The 19,332-nt window shown below is 38.4% G+C and overlaps 1 protein-coding gene across 1 annotated transcript in view; it reads right to left on the bottom strand.

Moving 5' to 3' along the window:
• The window catches only part of PHEX (phosphate regulating endopeptidase X-linked), a 95,477-nt gene that overhangs the window by 14,131 nt on the left and 62,014 nt on the right, over positions 1 to 19,332 (bottom strand). Inside the window, exons 13-16 of the mRNA XM_061453271.1 lie at positions 18,606 to 18,683; positions 16,880 to 16,983; positions 9,394 to 9,452; positions 1,308 to 1,362 (exon numbers count right to left, since the gene is read on the bottom strand). Coding sequence (XP_061309255.1) covers positions 1,308 to 1,362; positions 9,394 to 9,452; positions 16,880 to 16,983; positions 18,606 to 18,683 — 296 coding nt within the window. The remainder of the gene's footprint in view (positions 1 to 1,307; positions 1,363 to 9,393; positions 9,453 to 16,879; positions 16,984 to 18,605; positions 18,684 to 19,332) is intronic.

Here is a 19,332-nt window from a genome sequence, read left to right as displayed (position 1 = left end):
TGATGACTTTCTGATGATTTTTCTGTTCCAGTGCCATGTACTGTTTCTTTTAAGCAGACAGAAAACAGATCCAGAATATTTCAAGGACAAAAAGCAATCTGTTGTCTGATATAAACCAGCTACATTTGTTTACTAAATTTCATTCTGATACATACTCAAGCAAAACCAATTTAAGCTAAGGTAACCTTTAAAGAAGAGAAATGAACAAAGTATAATTCTTTGAAAGAACCACAATTTTATCTCTATCACAGAAGGTCAGGGTACAGAGAAATCTCTTCAGAAAGCAAGGCTAGAAACAGGTCTGCAATACGTACAGCAGAAAATAAGTTCACCTTAACAAGAAAGGACTTTCTTCAATCCCCAATTACCACTTAGAAAGTCACCTGGCTCATAAGAATTCTCTTTGAATGCAAATTCATTTGTTCCTAAACTGAATGTGTCTTTCTACATATATTGCCAAATATCCTGTTTACAAGGATTGGAAGATGGCAAACCCAAAATGTTAAAAAATTCTGATTTTTTTTAAAGAAAGATTTATTAAGGATATTCACCATTAGCTGACTTTATATAACTGCAAAATAACCTTCAGAATCTGCTGTCAGAAACTTTTCACTGTCATATCCTGGCCTGAAATTAAAAGATATTGAACTGCATAAAAGCAGTGACTTTTCAAAATTAAATACATGTGACCTATAATTATTCTTCTTTGGCCATAGTAGCACATGAGCCTGCTCAGTCAATTGCTCATGCACATGGAGATATTCTCATGCACCTCAACAGGCACAGATGAAAGCCCAATGTTAATCTTAGGTATTAGCAGAAAATGAACAATAAACTGACAATAAATGGCTTCTCGGGGTATTCACTTCTGTTCAGGAAGTGTCAGCTATCTGATTTACAATTCCTTTTAATACCTGCCATGTGCACACTGCTACAACTGCATGCTATAGCACTGAAACACATCCACTCGGGTGCATTTAATCATCAGTTCCTGAGAGAAATCAGTCATCAGTTTAAGACAACAGCAACATAGACAGCTCCCAAGGGTAAGAAAAGTTATCCCACAAAGCAGCACTTTTCAAAGTATGTTTTTTCAATAGTAAAAGCAGGATGCAGCAGGGAAGAACTCACAGCCCAAGGGCCAAGCTTTCCCTACAAAATGACAACGCAAAATTCCTGTGCACCACTTGTTAGTTGTCTTCAGCAGAGTAACCTTCTTCTCCATGCCCTCTTCTTTGTCTGTATGTATTTCAAATCCCTGTTATTCCTCATTTCCACTGTATGAGATTCCCTGATGCAGTACTTACCTAGGATACTCTGTTCCCCAAAAGAAAGGCTTTTGAAGTTCTCCTGCTGGGAATCCTGCAAAACAGCAAAAATGACAGGGAGTTCAATACAGCTGAATAATAGCTGTATATCACAAGACCCAAGGGTTTAGATTTTATGACCTTTTTTTTAGCTTCAGAAGGTTTTGCTAGAGGAGCTTTCCCCAGGTGGTAGTTTCAGAGTGAAGTAGAGAGGATCTTTGAGAAGAAACAGAGATCCTCCCTTCCTCAGGACCACAATGGTAACAAGATGCTGCACTGCAAGAACCTAATTTTCTTCCATGGCTACATACATGTGAAAGTGCATGTGTACCTATGAATAAACACCCAGTGTTTCTTGTGAAGAAAATTGTTGGGTTGCCCTGAGATATGCTGACAGATCCACAGGCAATATATATATAAAATACAACAAGAATTCAGAAAGTATTAGCTTAGTGAGGCTTCAGTGCAGCAAGAGACTGCTTCAGGGTATGAAAGTGATAAAAAGTAAGCCTTATTCTATTCATTCTATGAAAATCAAAGGTAAATGAACATAAACTAGTCATCTCATCATAAAAAGCTGGTCAAGGAAACTGTTCCCAGGATTTACTCCATCTTGTACACAGGGACTAATGTGAGGCTGACTAACCTGTAGTTCCCTGGGTAGGAGGTAGGAGTGATATTTGTTTTTTTCAGTTCTCAGGAACCTTCCCAATCACCACAACCTTTCAAAGATAGTCAAGAGTGGTCTCATGACGACATCACGAGCTCTTTTAGCACCCAGGTGAACCCTGCCAGATCCAACAGTCTTGTGTCTGCACAGTGTATTTAAATGCTCCCTAACCACCTTCTCCTCCACTGGGGGGAAATCCCCTTGATCCAGATTTCTGCTCTGGTCTCAAGGGCCTGGGATTCCTGAAAGCCAGTCTTACCAGTAAAGACTGAGGTAATAAAGGCATTGTGTACCTTGGTCTTCTCCATGTCATTTGTCACCAGGTCTCCTGCCCCCATTCAGCTGCAGGACCACGTGTTCCCTACATTTTCTTCTTCTGCTGCTACACTTACAGAAACTTTTCTTGTTGCACTTCATATCCCTAATAAGATTGCAGGTAGGCTTTGGCTTTCCTAACCCTGTTTCAGGACCTTTGGACAGTGACTCTTTGCTGAACTTTCCCCTTTCCTTACTGCTCGGGAGCACAGGGACATTTCAGGCAGCGGAGTACATCTGTTTCATTTCAAATATTTCACTCTGTATTTATGCTGATCTTGAAGCTCTGACAGCACTCTGCACTGGACTATTTTTAACTTAATTGAAGGTTTCTAGCTTCATTTTATCCATTATATTATTTTTGACCTCTCTCCTCAGCAAGGTGCTATAAAGGTTGTATTTCAGGTATGAAAGTTTGGGGGTTTTGTTCAATTTTACGAGGGCTTTACTGCCATTAATGAATGCATTTACCAGCTAATACCTTCATGGTATTGCTATACACATTTTGCAGATGAAAATCCTGAGACTCAGTGTAATATTGTTACTTCACTGAGGAGACACAAGCAATCACATTTCATCTGTTAGTTTAATGAAACAGTGCAGACTAAGAATAGATGAAATAAACTAAAAACACATGACATGGCTCACTAAATCATGAGGAAATTTGGAGTCCAAATCTAAATATGAATTCAAACTCTATAGTTCGATTACATTATTCAGTTATATTGCATGGTATCTTTAACTAAGAAAGACAAGATCTACTAAAGCCTTATTCCAAGTTAGTGCATTTACAATTTCCAATATTATTTGGCTTGTTTAAAGCAACTTCTGACAGGCTAGTGAATCCAGTATGTAAGCAATGGATATGGAAGACAGCTGTGCTAAATTGTGTGGTATACAGGGTACTCTGTTGTTGTACTGGCAATTCTCAGATGTGTTCAACAGTTGTAACTTGTTTTACAAGTGTTATTGAATGAATTCAGAGGGAGAGTTCTAAGGAGATAAGATATAAGCAGAAGACTAACTGCTGGTCAGTAAACAAAGGATAGTGATTTCACATAAGGAATTAACATAAAGACAACCAGGGTGTTTAGTTACCTAAAAACAGCATGAAAGGGAGGATACATTTGTTTAAAATGGTTCCACGGAGTTCTGTTTGAACAACTGAAGCTCTTCCCAGCGCCTTTTGACTTTGCATATCCTGCCTCTGCAAGGGTGTCCTGCTAGTTCTCTCAAATACGCCAAAATGGGGAAACGTTATGGATGCTGTAAACCATCTCAGACAGCTTTGAGCACCATACGTAAGTGATTAGGATCAAAATCTCTGTCATAACACGGACCTGAATCCTATGTTTAATTTCAAGTTTTGTGGAAAATGAGGATAGAAAATATAAATTGTGTAAGGCAGAGTAACTGTTCCATGCTATGTGTGAATACAAAGCTTAACTTTCTGATGAGTAGGAAATAAATTCATTAACAGATAAAAAGAAGTGGTCGTCTTTAAAGCAGAGGACTCAGCAGCCTCTGGTTCAATTCTTGGCTCAGTTTATGCTCTACCTGACAAAAGGCTCTTTGTGTTTATGAAAAAGCAAGAACCCAAATTTCCCAGCCTCTATGGGAGAATGGCTTGCGAGGGGCCAATGAATACTGTATGCTAAGGGACTAGGAAACCTGTGAAAACACGTTTTTACAAGAAACTCTGACGTTTATTTTCTGAAGGAAAACACTCTCTGGATTCCCTAGAAGAAGAAGAAAAAAACCAACCAAACAAACAAAAAAAAACAAAACAAAAACCCACACAAAACCACAAATAAACAGAGAAAAAAAAAAAAAATCAAAGAAAATGTTCTCCTGTTTTATACATATATAGATAAGACTCTTAGGAAGAAGAAATTAAGAAAGGATGTAAGGACTGGGCATCATCTCACCTATGACTGTAATTAAATAAAAGAGAATATTGGTCATTAGTAAACAGGGAAATTGAAATGAAGGCTCACTTAAGAACATTTAAAGCTTACTTAATAACAGGGCTCAGAAAGTGTTCAGTCCAAAACTGTTATGTTTATTAACCTCTTGGAAACTAATGGCACACTTGAAACTACTTCATCAATAACCTTCCAATTAGTCTAGTTCTTAAGAGAAGAGAAAGGGCCCCTATGAGCAGTTCTCTTGCCCTCCCCTGGCCACAGCACTGTGTGCTGTTTGCCAGCACTTCCCTGGCTCTTGGCAAGATAAGAGTTCTCCCTTGCAACTCACAGCATCAGCAAGCTGCCAGCATCAATATCTGTTTGCTGCTTTCTATAAAGATGATACTTACTGGCTAATATGAGCTCTCATCTGTGGTTCTCTCTATGGATGCTAATTCAAAAGTAATTTTAGAATTTTGGTTTAGATTATATCTTCTTCCTGTAACATGTAATGAAGCCGCTCTCTAAAGGGGCCTCTTGACTTTCACTAGAGAACTGCAATACAAGCACAGATGACTTAGAAGGAGCATGGGTATAAACTTATGGAGATAATATCAACAGTAGTTAATTATCCAATACATCTATTCAAGCTTATACCTCATGAATGTGTTGCTTATATTTTCCTCAGTTCACTGTAAATCCAGTTTTCATTACTGTTCACAACCCACAAATGGTACTTTTTTTGATATATTCTACAGACATACAGATTTACACTTGGAAAAAAAAATTAAATACACCAAATGTCTAATGAGCAATTCCCTTATATCCTTAACATATTCAAGGGCCAATATTTTAGTGCTGTAATAAAATAAAACCTTCTCTCTAAAAGAAGTATGCTAGCATACTTTGATCATCACTTGTATCTATTTTCAACACATATTTGTTGACTGCTTTTGAGTGCATTACAATAAACAGAGTCTTTCAGAAAATGTTTTTGCATTCCACTTATGATAGTTAAAAAGATAGTATGCTTAGAATATAGGAAGTGCACTTAGACACCTTTTTAGAATCTAAAGGCAGTGACATGTGTCTTTTTTATTTTAAGTGCCCATACATCTGGGGAGAAATTGATGAGCAAATGCAAAGAAAATAAAATAATTATCCAAACTAGGATTAAAAAAAATATTAACAACCATTATAAACATGCATGGCTGTTAATCTAAGACACTTTGTATTATGGTAAAAGAGGAAATAAATAAATAGAACTCATGTAAAGAAAACATCAGGAGTGAATTTGCATAGTAATAGGATAAACTATATGTACCACTTTTTTAACTCTGCTCTTTCCAGCACATCTTATCTTGATACATCTACTTATTTCTGCTTTGGAGATATTAACAGAATTGTTGTCTATTCAAGTTATCAGTAGTTTAGTAATGAAAACTAAATGAAGCAATAGCAAACATATGGCTGCTTGCACTGATGTGCAGCAAGATTTGTTACAATTTACTTCATGTGCAAGTTTTGCTGTATTCTCAAAAATCTAATAATTTTCTAAATTATCAAGTTTCTAGTCTCCAATAATTTCAGTTTTTGTGAAGAAAGACCTTTTCTTTCAAGTAATGGAGTAGTCAAGTGGTCAAGTTAAAAACACTAACACTTTGCCTGCATATGAAGATTTCATAGACTTGTTTGGAGATTGCAGTGATTTCTTGTTTAAAGCCTACATCCAGTGATACAGACTACAGAGGCAAAAGAGCTTCTAATTCTTCCACCAGGAGTGTATGAGAGACCTCTCTGTGCTCTGAGCACAAAAAGCAAAAGCAGCTTCCTAAAATTCAGATGTGATCAGAATCTTCAAGCTCTCCTCCACTTCTGCAGGTACCTCATGACAGCTCCTTTTCAGGCTCCGTGGTTCAAGGCACTGATGCTGCTTTTTCTCTAAACCCTTTCACAAAGCCTTCGGTAACCAACCAAGTTTAGAGTAGCTGTGGTTATATGTTCGTAACATCGCACAGTACATTTCCATTTCCAAACTGAACAGTCTTAATTTTTAAAATCAACTTTGGGACCAGGTATTTTCCAGTTAACGTAGAAGCTGCTTTCCAGAAACAATTTTTATTGTGCATTTGCAAATTCTTGTTCCTGAAATTGTCCTTCTTACTAAACTCATTTACCAAGAGCAAAAACAGCAGTAACCAGTAGATGTGTAGGGAAAGAGCATCAGGCACCTATCTGGGAAGCAATTTTTCTACTAGTGTATCTTTCTACCCTCCAGCAATCAGTAGCAGAGAGACCTTTCCTCCTGGAACAAGTTTATATCCATCTGCTCTTTTGTTCAGAACAGAATGCCCTCTTTTTCAGATCATCTGCTTCCCAGCACAGATCCTCATAACTCCTATTTTGAAAACAAGGAACCTTTCTTTCCCAAGATAACGTCCAGTTAATAGCATTGGGAAAGTGCTCTATGGAATAAAGATAGCACATCATGAACACTTATTCGTTTTCTGGATTTCAAAAAAAAAAGAACTTTTTTTTTCTAAAAATTGTATCATATGGTTATTCCTTCTCTCTTATTCATTCATGTTGCGAACATAGTTTCCTTCAAATAGGCTCTAGAATGACTTTTTATGCAGATCCCTCTGGATTCCCTTTTGAAAAATAGCATTCAACACGTGCCACACCTATTCTTCCTGTGCTAAGGCCACTGTAAGTGATAAGCTATACATCAAAGCTGGTTGTTTGGCAATTTCTTGTCTAAGTTCCTTTGAAATACCTGGGAGAACATAATCTGGTCTTTATATTTGTCACAGTTCATTTATGAATTTCTTCTAAAGTACCTTCTATTGACCCTAGATTTGAATTCATGGGTCTTACTTCCCATCAGAAAAACCTCCAGGATAAGAACTTCACAAACTTTTCCAATGCAAAGAATTATCGTATGCTTATTTTTGACACTCTCCTCTTTCAGTGTGTTTGAAAAAAGGTTTTATTATTATTTCTTATGTTCTTAGAAAGTTGATCTTCAAAATATTTTTGGGCTTGCTTTATCACAACCTTATATTTTATTTTATAATTGCTTATTGTTCATGCTTATTTCTTATTCTCAACTTACTCTCTATTGTAGAACTTTTTTCTGTTGTTTAACTAAGCTTTAAAAAGACCACAGTTTTTGTAGCATATCACCAACGCTGGCAGAACTTTGTATGGATTACTACTGAAAGCTTAGCTGCAAAGCAGTAAGCTTGTAACTGCTGTGGGTGAGATTTGTGTGGCATATACATCACGCTATACAAGTATGTATGGGCTCACAAACTTCAGTTTCCTGCACTGAAGTTCTTTCCCAGCAGCATTAATGGGAACTCAACAGCGATGTGCTGAATATTCATCAGCAGCTTCAGGCCTAAGCATGTTCCTCCCACATCCGCTGGGGCCTCTTCCCTTGCAAATCACATCAGCCAACAGCGGAAGACTTTGTACTGTGCCTTTCTTTAAATCTTCCCTCTTAATGTACATTGCTTTTAGGGCATGATTACATTTGTACCGTTCTCTCAGGTAGGAGAGGGTTTTATTCAGAAAGAGCCACCTAAATCCTTTTCCTTTTAGGAACAGTCCTAAAGACAGTGAGCAGCAGTATAATAAGGTCAGCAGTTATGATAGAAAATACAGTTGCCTCGACACCCATGACTGATAGGTTACATTTGACAGCTCTCTGCTTTGTGACACTGTTAAAGACAGTGAGTGGGAAATTTAGCTTCAGTCACTCCAGCCTCTGTTACAGCTTTCTCTAATGTGCCATGGCAGAGAGGCTGAGACAGCCGAATGCTACTGAAACTTGAAAGGACCCAATATTAAAGAAGACATAAGAGCAACGGTTCTCATTTTGCAGTGGCCAGTCTTCCTCTCTCTTCACACAGTACATCTGAAGCAGCAGTGGTGGCTGGTGCTTAGTTCAGCAGAAAAAGCACTTGTCACACTTTACAGGTACTTCTGAGCTGTGATCAGCTCAGGGAAATCTGCCTCAGATGATCAGCAAAAAAGTGGCTGTTTAATGATGGGAACCTTCTAGTGAAGGTAGAGAGGTCTATGCCTAGAAATAGATTTAAGCAAAAGAACTGCTTAATTGTCACACACACTTTACAAATGATCTCACTTGGAGTCGAAAGAATTTAAGTGAGTGGTCTGACAGCAAAAACTGTTTACAGAAATAGGTAGGAGAAGATACCAGCAGACCCAGATTGTGAGTCCTCTGCTGTAACCTGTTCAGTGTGATATATTCACATTGTCCCTGTCAAAAAGTAATTCTCTCTGCAACCAAAAGAGATGCAGAAGTAAAAGGGGAAGTCACTCAACGATTTTAGACATGCCTGTCCTTGGGGACTGAGACCACAGAGATTATGGCAGCTGCCTTCCAGACACTGACAGCACAGAGCAAGAAGGCTGATTTAACCTGCAAGCCTTATATAAGAGCAAAGAATGTCAGGGTAAAGGTAGTGCTGTTGTACACAGAAATACTGGTGTAGACTTTAATAGCCACTTAGAAATTTCTGATGCAAAGTCCCATTAAAATAAATGGGAGTGAATATCCAGATCCACACACATCTTTGAAAAACTCAGCTCTTTCACCTCATGTGCTTCCAAATCCAGATTTATGCTCTCTAAAACCCGCCAGTAACTAAAATTAGCAGAAGAAAGGTTTTACTGTGCATGCGAGATAATTTCATCAGACTCTACAGGTAAGAATTTTAAGTTAACTACAGATACCACTTCTTGTCCTTGAAAGCATTGAACAAACCCACTGGCCACCAGTTCTTAGATTTTCTGGTCTGTCTCACAGTCTTCTCTAGTCATGCTTACTGATACATATTTATTAAAACTAGAGGACTGAAGGCAGCTATCACTGTATATTTATGGAGGTATGTGTACACATCTTTTTGCTACAGAAAACAGAAGACAGAAACATTAAGCTTTAATAAAAGTGATTTAAGCTAATGGCCACTACGACTCAGCTGACATGTGGTAACTTGTCAAGCAACAGTAATTTAAATCTGTGGGAACCCTGGGGTTTCCAGAACTACCTTCTCACTTATTTTCAGTCACAAACACACAAAACTGTACAGATATTATCTGGAGCTTGACACATACAACTCCTAAACAAGCACTTTATAAGGAAGCTCAGAAGTCAGATACTCACTGATTTGGTTGGTAGATGCACTATAAAAAGCATTTACAGTCGTTGGGCTTGTAAACCACCTGTAGTAAGAGCAAAAGAAATAAGCTGTCAGTACACTTACACAACTTTATGAACAGAATGAGCAAAGGTAGAGTGAACTCAGTGAAAAGGAAGGAAAATGTCAAGGACAAGCTACATTAAAGTATTTCTCCATTTCAACATGTTACCTAGATGCTTTCTGGAACATTGAAAGCTACTGTTTAATGGATTTATTTTAAGTGCAATGAAAGTTCAAGAGAAGTGATTGTTAGGTTTCCTATTACCTAATCCTTTTAATTCTAAGTTACCCTCTTGCTTGTGAGATCTGCCAGGCTGATAAGCTGAAGTTCACCCAACAGAAGCTGCAACACTGATAGCAGCTGTGAAAACTTTGTTAGGTGCCTTTCAACCACGTGTGGAGAAATTCCCTCTTGAAATTAGAGAATTTTGAAACAAGTGAAGTGGCTTCAGGCACTTTGCTGAACAACAACTTGAATAATTAGGATGATGCCAGAAACATGGGCAGGTGCTTTCTGGGAACCTAAATTCAAAATAAACAGATTCTGTGCCCTACTCAATGAAAATGGCCATCAGCATGCTTATAAACACATGGACCTCTTGCAAGGCAAATCAAATTTTAAAAGAATATTAGGATTTCTTCTCATAGTTAGATTTCTCGTGCATACTGGAGGGAAACCTAGGTTTGAATAGCAAATAGGATTTATGAATCTGCTTAGTTTAACCTCATCTACACTGATAATGGCTTCACCCATATGTGTGGAAAATCTCAGCTGCCTTCAGCAAGATCCAGATCCCCTCAGATGAAACTCTGAGTTGAGTCCAAGATTCCACTCTGATCTTATAAGGAAGAACTGAGATAAAAGTAGTAAAATCATGAGAATTAGGGGTTAATTCATAATAAATTAGAAACAGCTCTAGTAAATGTCCAAACAGGAAGATCCTGATGTCTTTAGCAATGCATTACTTGGAAGTTTTGTAAAGTCAAATGAATGGAATGCAATTGATTTGGAAAATTTCTTTCAAAGATAAGAAATAGGAGCTCAAAACAAAGAGTAAGACAAAGGAAGGTCTATCAGAACACAGGAAGTGTGATGTCAGTGACAGTGGCATACACAATCTGTGCTTCAGAATAGCACCATCAAATGAATGAGTTATCTGCAGATCCTGACTGGTTTTCTGACAACTGATGTTCTCACATAAACTGAAAAAAAAAGGGGAGAGTTTTAGTATGGCAGAATTCTGTCTTTTATCAATAAATTTATCTATTTCTCCAATCTTCAAAGCTGAGTGGCTTATTTTATAGTGCAGCAACAAGAAAAACTAACCAATGAAAGCAAAGAGTGATATCATGTAAGTATCTTAACCATCCATTGCATTATAGGCTCTAATTGCCACGTATCACTCTCCCTGGGTTTTTTACTCGGAGATTCTGAAGGGGAGGAGCAGGGGGAGGTTGTTTTCCGTTTCCTCTATAATAATGAGATTAAATGTTAGAGGTAATGTAGTGAGTTAATGGGAAACTGAAGAAAGAATGCTTATGATGAGGGGATAAAGTAAAAATTAGGGGGCTTAATTAGCTATGTATCAATGTCAAGTTTGTTCACATCAGCAATCAGCTCTACTGTTTTGAAGGATGGAAGCCAGCCACCTCTGTGGTGGGACCTGCTCTCCAGAATTAGCGGTGGCTCTGGAGGACTCTATCCCTTTTTTCATGAGGAAAGAACGCATCTGACACACTCAACACTTTAATTTAGATTTTACTGTAAGTTTGAACAAAGACACATAGTGCTGTGACTTCTACCTCACCCTGCTGGCTTGTTCTACTTAAAACAGCCATTCTGTGCTCTCAAACAGTAAGTTTTAAGCATGAGAAAAACTTCCAGGGCAACAAATCCTCCGTTTTTACAAATCCTTCTCATAACAAGTATCTTACAGGGCCTCTCATTTCCAGTCATAGGATCAACAGTCTGAGATGGATAACAAATACTTCAAAACAGATTAATGTGCTTTGCTCTTCTCCCCACCCTCCTAGCTGCTCCAGCCCCAGGGGCTCACCACAGGTAGTTCAAGATAGGAACCCCCACAAGCATTGGTTAAAGAGCTCTTAATTGACATGCAACACCTCTGTAATAGAACAAGTTTGCACCCGTTTTTATTGAGGAGCTAACCAGCGATTAACATACTTGCCAGCAGAGATGCACCTCACTCTACTGGAGAACAACTGCAAAGGCTGTTGCCATTTAGTCTGCAGCTACTAAGGGAAGACATCACACCAGGCTTTCATATCTGTGAACTCATAGACTTGTAACTGACATGCTAGCAGCTAAGTCTCATCACAACATTCCCATCCCGAGAATGCTTCTTTCTTTATGATCTACCACTACAATAACAGAGCCCATCCTGTTTCCTGAACATAATATGAGCCAAAGACTGATATCAGCCTCCATTTTCTCACTATAAAACTGCACTAAGTTCTTTCCAAATTACTCTTTCATAATGAGGCCTCGAGAATTACCTTGTATAAAGTTTGTTATGTTTTTAAGCAGCTAGAAAGAGAAGACTTAGCAGCTGAGACAAGGAGTTGGGAAGAATATGATTTCTCCAGTGACAAGCAGAGTAGACTGCTGAATTTCATATTTGATGTTTAGACACTCAGCAAGGAGCATATTTTCACTCCAGCATTTTGTTGTACCATTCTGAGCCACCCTCAAAAAGATTTAGGGAGCATTTTACACAAAAAAAAAACAGAAATAACCAAGACTGTTTCCATTCAGATTAGCAGAACAGCTTCACCTCTCATCTGTCATCCTCTTTCAATGAGCTTCTTGAATTGTTTGAACGTTCAGTGACAGACCTTAACTAATAACACACTGAATTACTATATGAAGGTCTGTAACAAATAGATGTCACTGTTAAATTTTAAGGTGAAGCAAATTTAGAGATAGTTCTCCCATTCCTATTTGGAGTCAGGTTGCCTGGGCATTTGCTCTGGGTCTGGTTACAATTTCATTTGATCTATTAGCAGAAGGATAGAAAAAAAAAAGACAGGTATAACAGATGTTAACCTCTTCACCTATTTAACCTCTAAACTTTTTAAACGAAATACAAAAACATCTAGAATTGTTTACACTGTTTTCATTTGCTATTAACATGTGAAAAAGGACAGCTCTGAATGATGTCCCATAACCTTACCTATTGCCTACTGCATCAGAGGAAACCTAATCTGTAGACTTGACACTTGTAAGTTTGAAATTTTTCCTGTAGAATTGAAATCTGAAACCTGCACTGAGATAGCAAGTGGGGCAGATGCTCTATTAGGTTTATGTTCATTTAGGCTACAGTTTTCTCTGTGATATCTTCCTTTCCAAGTTAAGAGTATAGTGTACTACATTGCCAAGGGTGAAGAGGGGTGGCTGGAAATTTTTACTGTACAGGGAAAAGCTTGTTAATTTGTCTGTAAAGCACAAACTGAATTTTCAATTTTTTTCTGTCAACCATTTTAATTAGAAGAAATCTCTCAAGTGGAGCAGGATTTTGTGTTCAATGTCCCAAGTAAGATTTTTTTTTTTTAAGCTCATATAAGTAAAGAAAAAAGAACTTGTGAATGCAAAACATCTAACCTGGTTAGGAGTGAAAGGCTGTACAAAGTTGTTAATGAGGCTGGAATCTGGAAAATTGCTTCTGAAGAAAGAATTATAAAGAAAAACTTCTAAAGGGCAATCTTCAAGGTAACTTTCAAAAATGTATTTAATCTTCCTGTTGTTAGACTGTTTTATACATTTTTCTGTGTAGACTCAGAGAGGATTAGCCACCTAAGCCAGGCTGCCATCAGTCTCCCCTGGGACTGGGCATGAAACTGGGATAGTAAGGCTGGGCACAGCTTCCAGTGCCACACCACTGCTTAAAATGAGATTCAAAGACCAAGAAACGGTTCCAGGAGGCTTCTTTCCCTTCTTTCCTCTCCAGGGCAGGTCCACCCACAGGATTTCTGAGCTTACCAACAGCATCTCTTCAGCAGACAACAGCCTGCCCAGTGTCTTTCATGGCTTCTTTTCCCTTTATGCAGAAGGAGTTTTTATACTGTCCCTAATGGCATCCAGCCCAGCACTTCTCAGAGCTGCCCTCCCCTGTGGAGAACCAAGAGCGAGGGCTTACAAACATTAATGTGTGGTCAAGAAACTGGAATAGGTCCTGAAGGACTCCCAGGAATCTTCTCATAGTATGCTTCTGCTGTGTCCTCTTACAGGGTTACTAGATACCAACATCTCCAGCACTGAAAGCTGAGTCAAAAGTGAAGAAAGATTTGGCCAGGTCTAGAAAACTTTAAGGTAGATGTCCTGATTTCAAAGGAGAGTGATTAATAATAATGAAATGATATGCCCAAGAAGTCCTCTGATGCCTTGCTATCTATCTGTCACTAACTATTATGTCAGCATTAAGGACAGATCAAATCTCTGTTAAAAAGGTACGGATCTGTGCTTGCATATACACACACATGTATGTATGTTTGTATGTATGAATGTATACAGCTCCACTGATGGATAAGCAAATACCACTCAATCCCTGGTTTTCCTTTATCTCTCCCTTCCACATGGCCACCACTTCCCCACACATTGCCTTTCACCTCCCTCTGCTCTGTGTCTCACCTGGGTTATAAACGCCTTCATACCTGGTCCACTTCCTCCCATGCTCCCCTCTTCCAGCTTCACTTTCTCCATTCAGCTCCTTCAATTCAACCTGAGGAATATGCATCATATTCCCCAGCTCCTGCCACAAATCCCTTTTGTATGCTTCTCTCCTGATACCTGAACACTTCTCTTGTTTGACAGAGCCAGCTGTGAAGATGACAACCATTTCCCCAGCCAGCTGTTAGGATCACAGCTGGCATCCAAATCAGCAATTGAGGCCAGCAAATTGTACCTCTGGCATCTGTGGTGCCCACAGGGAGCCCTGGCCCCTGGGACTGGCAGAATAGGAAGCTTCAGCACCCTCATGCCTTGTCACAGCTTCTTAGTACCAGCTTGGGCTGGGTATGTCCCCCCATCCATGCCCTGAGCAATGCCTCACCTGACTTCCCCCATACTTCTTTTTTCCTGTAAGGCAGATAACTGCTAGGATGAGAGGGAGCAGAAAAGAGGACAAGAATTTTTATCATTACTTCTGCTTTTGGGGAAATTTCCTCTTTTTAGATTACAAAACTGTTGAATTTCCAGAATAACTGATTTCCACTTCGATATTCACATTTCTCCTTGCTTTATCAAACTCCATTGTTTTGTATCTCCCAGCTCCTATGTGGTGTTTCCTTGGTGCTTTGAGTGAACCATCATTTTGATTTTCCATTTACTTGACTATGGTGAGGAAAGTGAGTCCAGTTTGAAATAATATTGCTGAGAAATCTGGACAGTAAATATAGCGGTTTACATTTTTGGAGTAATATTACTTTACCAGCAGGCAACTTCTTTAAGCACTCATTTTCCTATTTATCTTTTCCAGTTCACAATTTGGACAATCTCATAAAATTGATCTCGAAATGTAAATGCTATGCTACAACCTACTGAACTAGAGAGAAGAAGAAATGAAGCAAACAAACAAAACGCCAAAGGTAGGTCTTAACACAGTGGGAAGCTTCAGCGTGGACCAAAGATCTGAGAGTTCTATGAAGTACAAAAGCTCAAAAAAAAAAAAACCAACAAAAACCAAACCAAAACAAAAGCAGGAGAAAAAAAAGGAAAGAAAAAAAAGAGAAGTGAAAACATGAGAAAGCAGTAGAGTGCGATAGTTAAAATGTGGCAAGTACTGATATTTTTAAGACCACATTTGAGACGCCTCAGGTCAGCGGTTGGGAGTTACCGGTTTACTGCAATAAAAAAGACTGGAGATGACAATCGCTGTCAGCACCTTCACACCCCTCAGCAGACACAGAAAAGCAAACAGTGTGACATCACTTTCAGAGCCCTTTTCAATCACCAAACAGGCACAAAGGTAGAATAATCTCCTAGCATGAATAATTATGACAGAGGGCTCAGGTGGGGATTAGCCCTAGCCCTGCAAAGGCAGAGCATATAGCTATGCTGACAAAGGAAAGACAGCAAAAATCCAGCTGGGATCCCCCAGGCCAGAGTATGCCCTGCGGGATGCCAAGAAAAGCAAGATAATGTTGATGAAGGGACTGATGTCAAGTAGTCCCTGAAATAAGATGGTAAAGACAAGCATGACAAAGTGTTCAATCTTCTAGTGGGCAATCAAGTAAAACTTTCATTTTTTAAGCATATCCATGCAACAGTTCTCACATTACAGCCATTGAGGAGTACAGTCAGGGATTACCTGCTAGTTAATTTCCTTACAGGAAAGATTTCCCACTGTGCCAAGAAACTGTGTGCTCTGTGTTAGTGCTGGCCCAATGCTGTTCAAGGGGAAGAGGTTGCTGATCACCGTTGCTATAGAAGGGCAAGTATTATCTCACTGCTTTCATGAAAACTATTGGTCAGAAGAGAATGTACTGTCACAATCTAGCCCTGGCATCCAGGGCAGAAGGAAAGGCTGTAAATTCATTCCCTGGGATTAACCATTGCAGTGTCAGGCAAGGGTGTGATGAGAAAGTAAAATTTGCAATTAAACTATCTTATAAATAACCTCTCAAAAATAAGGGGCCAGGTTACAATATTCTAATCAGGAATAGCCTGTGCCTGTCTTGCTGATATCCTTTACCTGCCTCACTCACAGCTCAGTTACCCCCAGAACAAGGTATGATTGAGACTGAGTTAGAATTTCTGGAGCCCTAAGAAAATACCACAGAGGAGCTGAGCAGCAGCACCAATTTCAGTCTGTGTTCAGAAGGAATAATTTTTAAGTAGCATGATTAAACTAATTAAGTTCTGTTTAGGTTTTAATTTGCATTTTAAGGATTTGATTACCCACCAGTAAGGAAAGAGATTGATTCTCTCATGTATTTTATGACAGTATGTGACACAATCTGCACCCTGATGTTTACAAATAAATAAAAACATATATAAATTGTATTATGTTTTATTCCATATCATTGCTATCATCAGCAGGTAACTAACAATGCTGGTTATTATTACCAATGATAACATTATCTCTTACTCATTTTTCCATTCTTAGAAAATTTCTTTCATAATCCCTGCTGTACCATTCCAAATTTTAACTGTGACATAATCCATTTTTAGTTGAGATTCAATTACCCCTTTTTTCATTAAATTAAGCTGCAAGTATCTGACTGCTGTGCATCAGAGCAGGCATACCTAGAAATCAACAAAAAAAACTATCCACATGAGTTTCAGAATTACTGGGGGGTTCCCTGTAGGCCTTTAGTATCCTAATATGTTGCAGAGTATATAATTCTATTAAAACATCAACTGTATAAATCAGATAATATGAATTAACATATTGATAGAAGATTATGTAGATTTGCCTTTTGTCTACTCACTCAGTTTTTGGAACTTCTTTTCTCAGCCAGTAGAAATCAGATTGAGCTGCATATTTGCGAGTTTGCAACACATTGCCAAAATAGTCACTTTCTGTAAACTTCAGCTGTACAGACAAAGCACAGGCATTTTTAAAGCACATCCAAGGAAACAAAAGCTGACAGAAAACAAACATGACTTTCATTTTAAACAACGTAATCACCTGATTTTTTAGCCATTATCAAAGGAAGTAAAATGTTTACAGTTGGTAGGAGGAAAAAATATTATGCGAGCTTAGTTAAGAAACAGTGGCTGAACAGATCTACAAGAGGGACTGGAACACTGGAAAAGCTCTTCGCTGATCAGAGAGCAGCTGAGGAAATCAGAAATGCCCAATGATGAATTGCAGACTGCACATTTCTATGGCTGTTATTAAGACAACCTCTTTTCCAGAAGGAAATAGGTTTACTTTTATTTTTAAAAGTGCATCTTAAAACCACTTAAAAAAAAAAAAGTAAGAAAGCCCTCTTTTTCAGTTCATTTTGCATTTTATTACAAATTCTTCATACTCTGTACTCTCCAACAGTTCTGCCACTGCTTTCTTACTGTTTCACACATTAAATGTATACAGACAGAGGACTCCATGCTTCTATAAACCTCCAAATCTAAAACAACCCTTACACATGCACACAATTAACTATGCAAGAAAAGGGAAGATGATAAGTCCAGATGATATCCTTGTCACCGGTTTCAGTCAATCCTGGGACTTGTAAGGATGCGGAACTTCAGATATAAACTCTGGTTTTGCACCCATGATTAACAAGTGTTTTTCACTAGACATTACTACTTATCTGGGCAAAAAAAAATCTGCACAATGAGTGATAAAGTTGGTCACATCCTCTCTCTCATTACACTGCCTTCACAGCACCATCTTACTCTGCTCTTTCCAGGAACAAGTACTAGGTTGGTAGAGTTAGTTCTTCAAAGTTTTCTGAATAAATTATGCCTCTAGTGTCTGTTCATGTTCTCTGGCTAAAATGACTAGCACTCTTGTATCTTAGCAGTTCAGGATCAAGTTGTGATTCTACTTTGTCTGTAAAATAAAATTGAGGACATGCATGCCACATTTTTCCCTTTGGAAAATGGTAAAATATATTATTATTGATCATCTGCCTTCCTGCCTTAGTTAGGCTGAAGAGATAGTGAGTCAGGAAGGAGTGCCTCCACAGTATCCTTGTCCAGCAGCCAGCACACTAGGCCTATACGTTGGTTAGGACCTCTAGTTACAGTTATAAGCAATACAGTAGACAATGGAGAGGAGAGCTTACATTGGGCATCATAAATTGTGATATTTTAAGGAAATATGCATTACAATTTTTGAAGACCATTACTTTGAGAATAAATGCTTTTGGTTTGCTTCACTTATGTAAGTAATTGCAAAATTTATGGCTGTGTATGCCTAACCTTTAAAATGCTTAATAGCAGTAAGGTTCTTTGCAGGCCTCATGGTCATCTCACTTAGACAGACAGGGATCAACAATTTAGATATTAGAGTTAGCATGCTTAATTCAATATCTAAAAATAACCAGGAAATCAGAACTCCAGATGCATGCCAAACAAAAGAGAAGCTTTGATTTTAGATAGCAGTGAAACAGAGCAAAGAATGGATGCAATATGTAAAAGATGGATGCAATATGTAAAAGATGGATGCAATATGTAAAAGAAGAAATCTGCAAGTCTGACACTTACTGTTTTGATGTCTTCATTAATATATGTTTCATTCATTATAAATTGAGGGTAACCAACTTTTGCCATAACTGCGTTTGCCTTTGAAAAAATTAAAAATAAAACAAAGTGTTGGCAGATATAACTATTTCTCAGCATATGGCTTTTTTTAACCCTCACCAGCCACCCAGCATCTTTGTGGAAACAACATATTTCCAGAACAAAAGCAGCAGGATACAAAAGGGTAAGGCAACATACCATGAAGTCGAATACGACAAGTACAAAGAATAAATTAAAGACATGATGAAATAAAGGTAGCACAAAAGGGTAGCACAAAGCTTTTACTTTGTATGTTTTCAGGATGCTGAGTATAATTTCTCCTGAATTCTTTGGAATTCTCCTCGCTGATCAAAAAAAGCTCTTCTGGAAATTTGTTCTTCAAACTCAGATGTCTAAACTCAAATGAATATTGCAAGATATGAAGTGCTATAAATGGGCAGGTCTTTAAACCAACTGCAGCCATACCAACCCTGCATTCTGCTCTCTGCAGGCAAATCCTGAACCTCTCTGGGGTCCACCAACTTTCCCTCTTGCTGCAGCGAGTGACTGTTCAAGGGACAATTCCCCTGGAAGATCTCTCTTCCTGCACAATGAAATTCTCTCTCTGATCTCCCCATCCATACTGTCTCAATACAAGAGGGCCTCCTATGACAGCAAGAATTAGAAATGTCTGTTCCAGGACTGTAAAAAG

This window comes from Pezoporus flaviventris, unplaced genomic scaffold (genome assembly GCF_033815535.1).
Source record: "Pezoporus flaviventris isolate CSIRO_AGI_PZ_B2104156 unplaced genomic scaffold, CSIRO_AGI_Pfla_v1 ptg000015l, whole genome shotgun sequence".
NCBI classification, from domain to species: domain Eukaryota; kingdom Metazoa; phylum Chordata; class Aves; order Psittaciformes; family Psittacidae; genus Pezoporus; species Pezoporus flaviventris.
The sequence above is the reverse complement of the archived record's forward strand: the minus strand, read 5'-3'. Positions and strand labels throughout refer to the sequence as shown.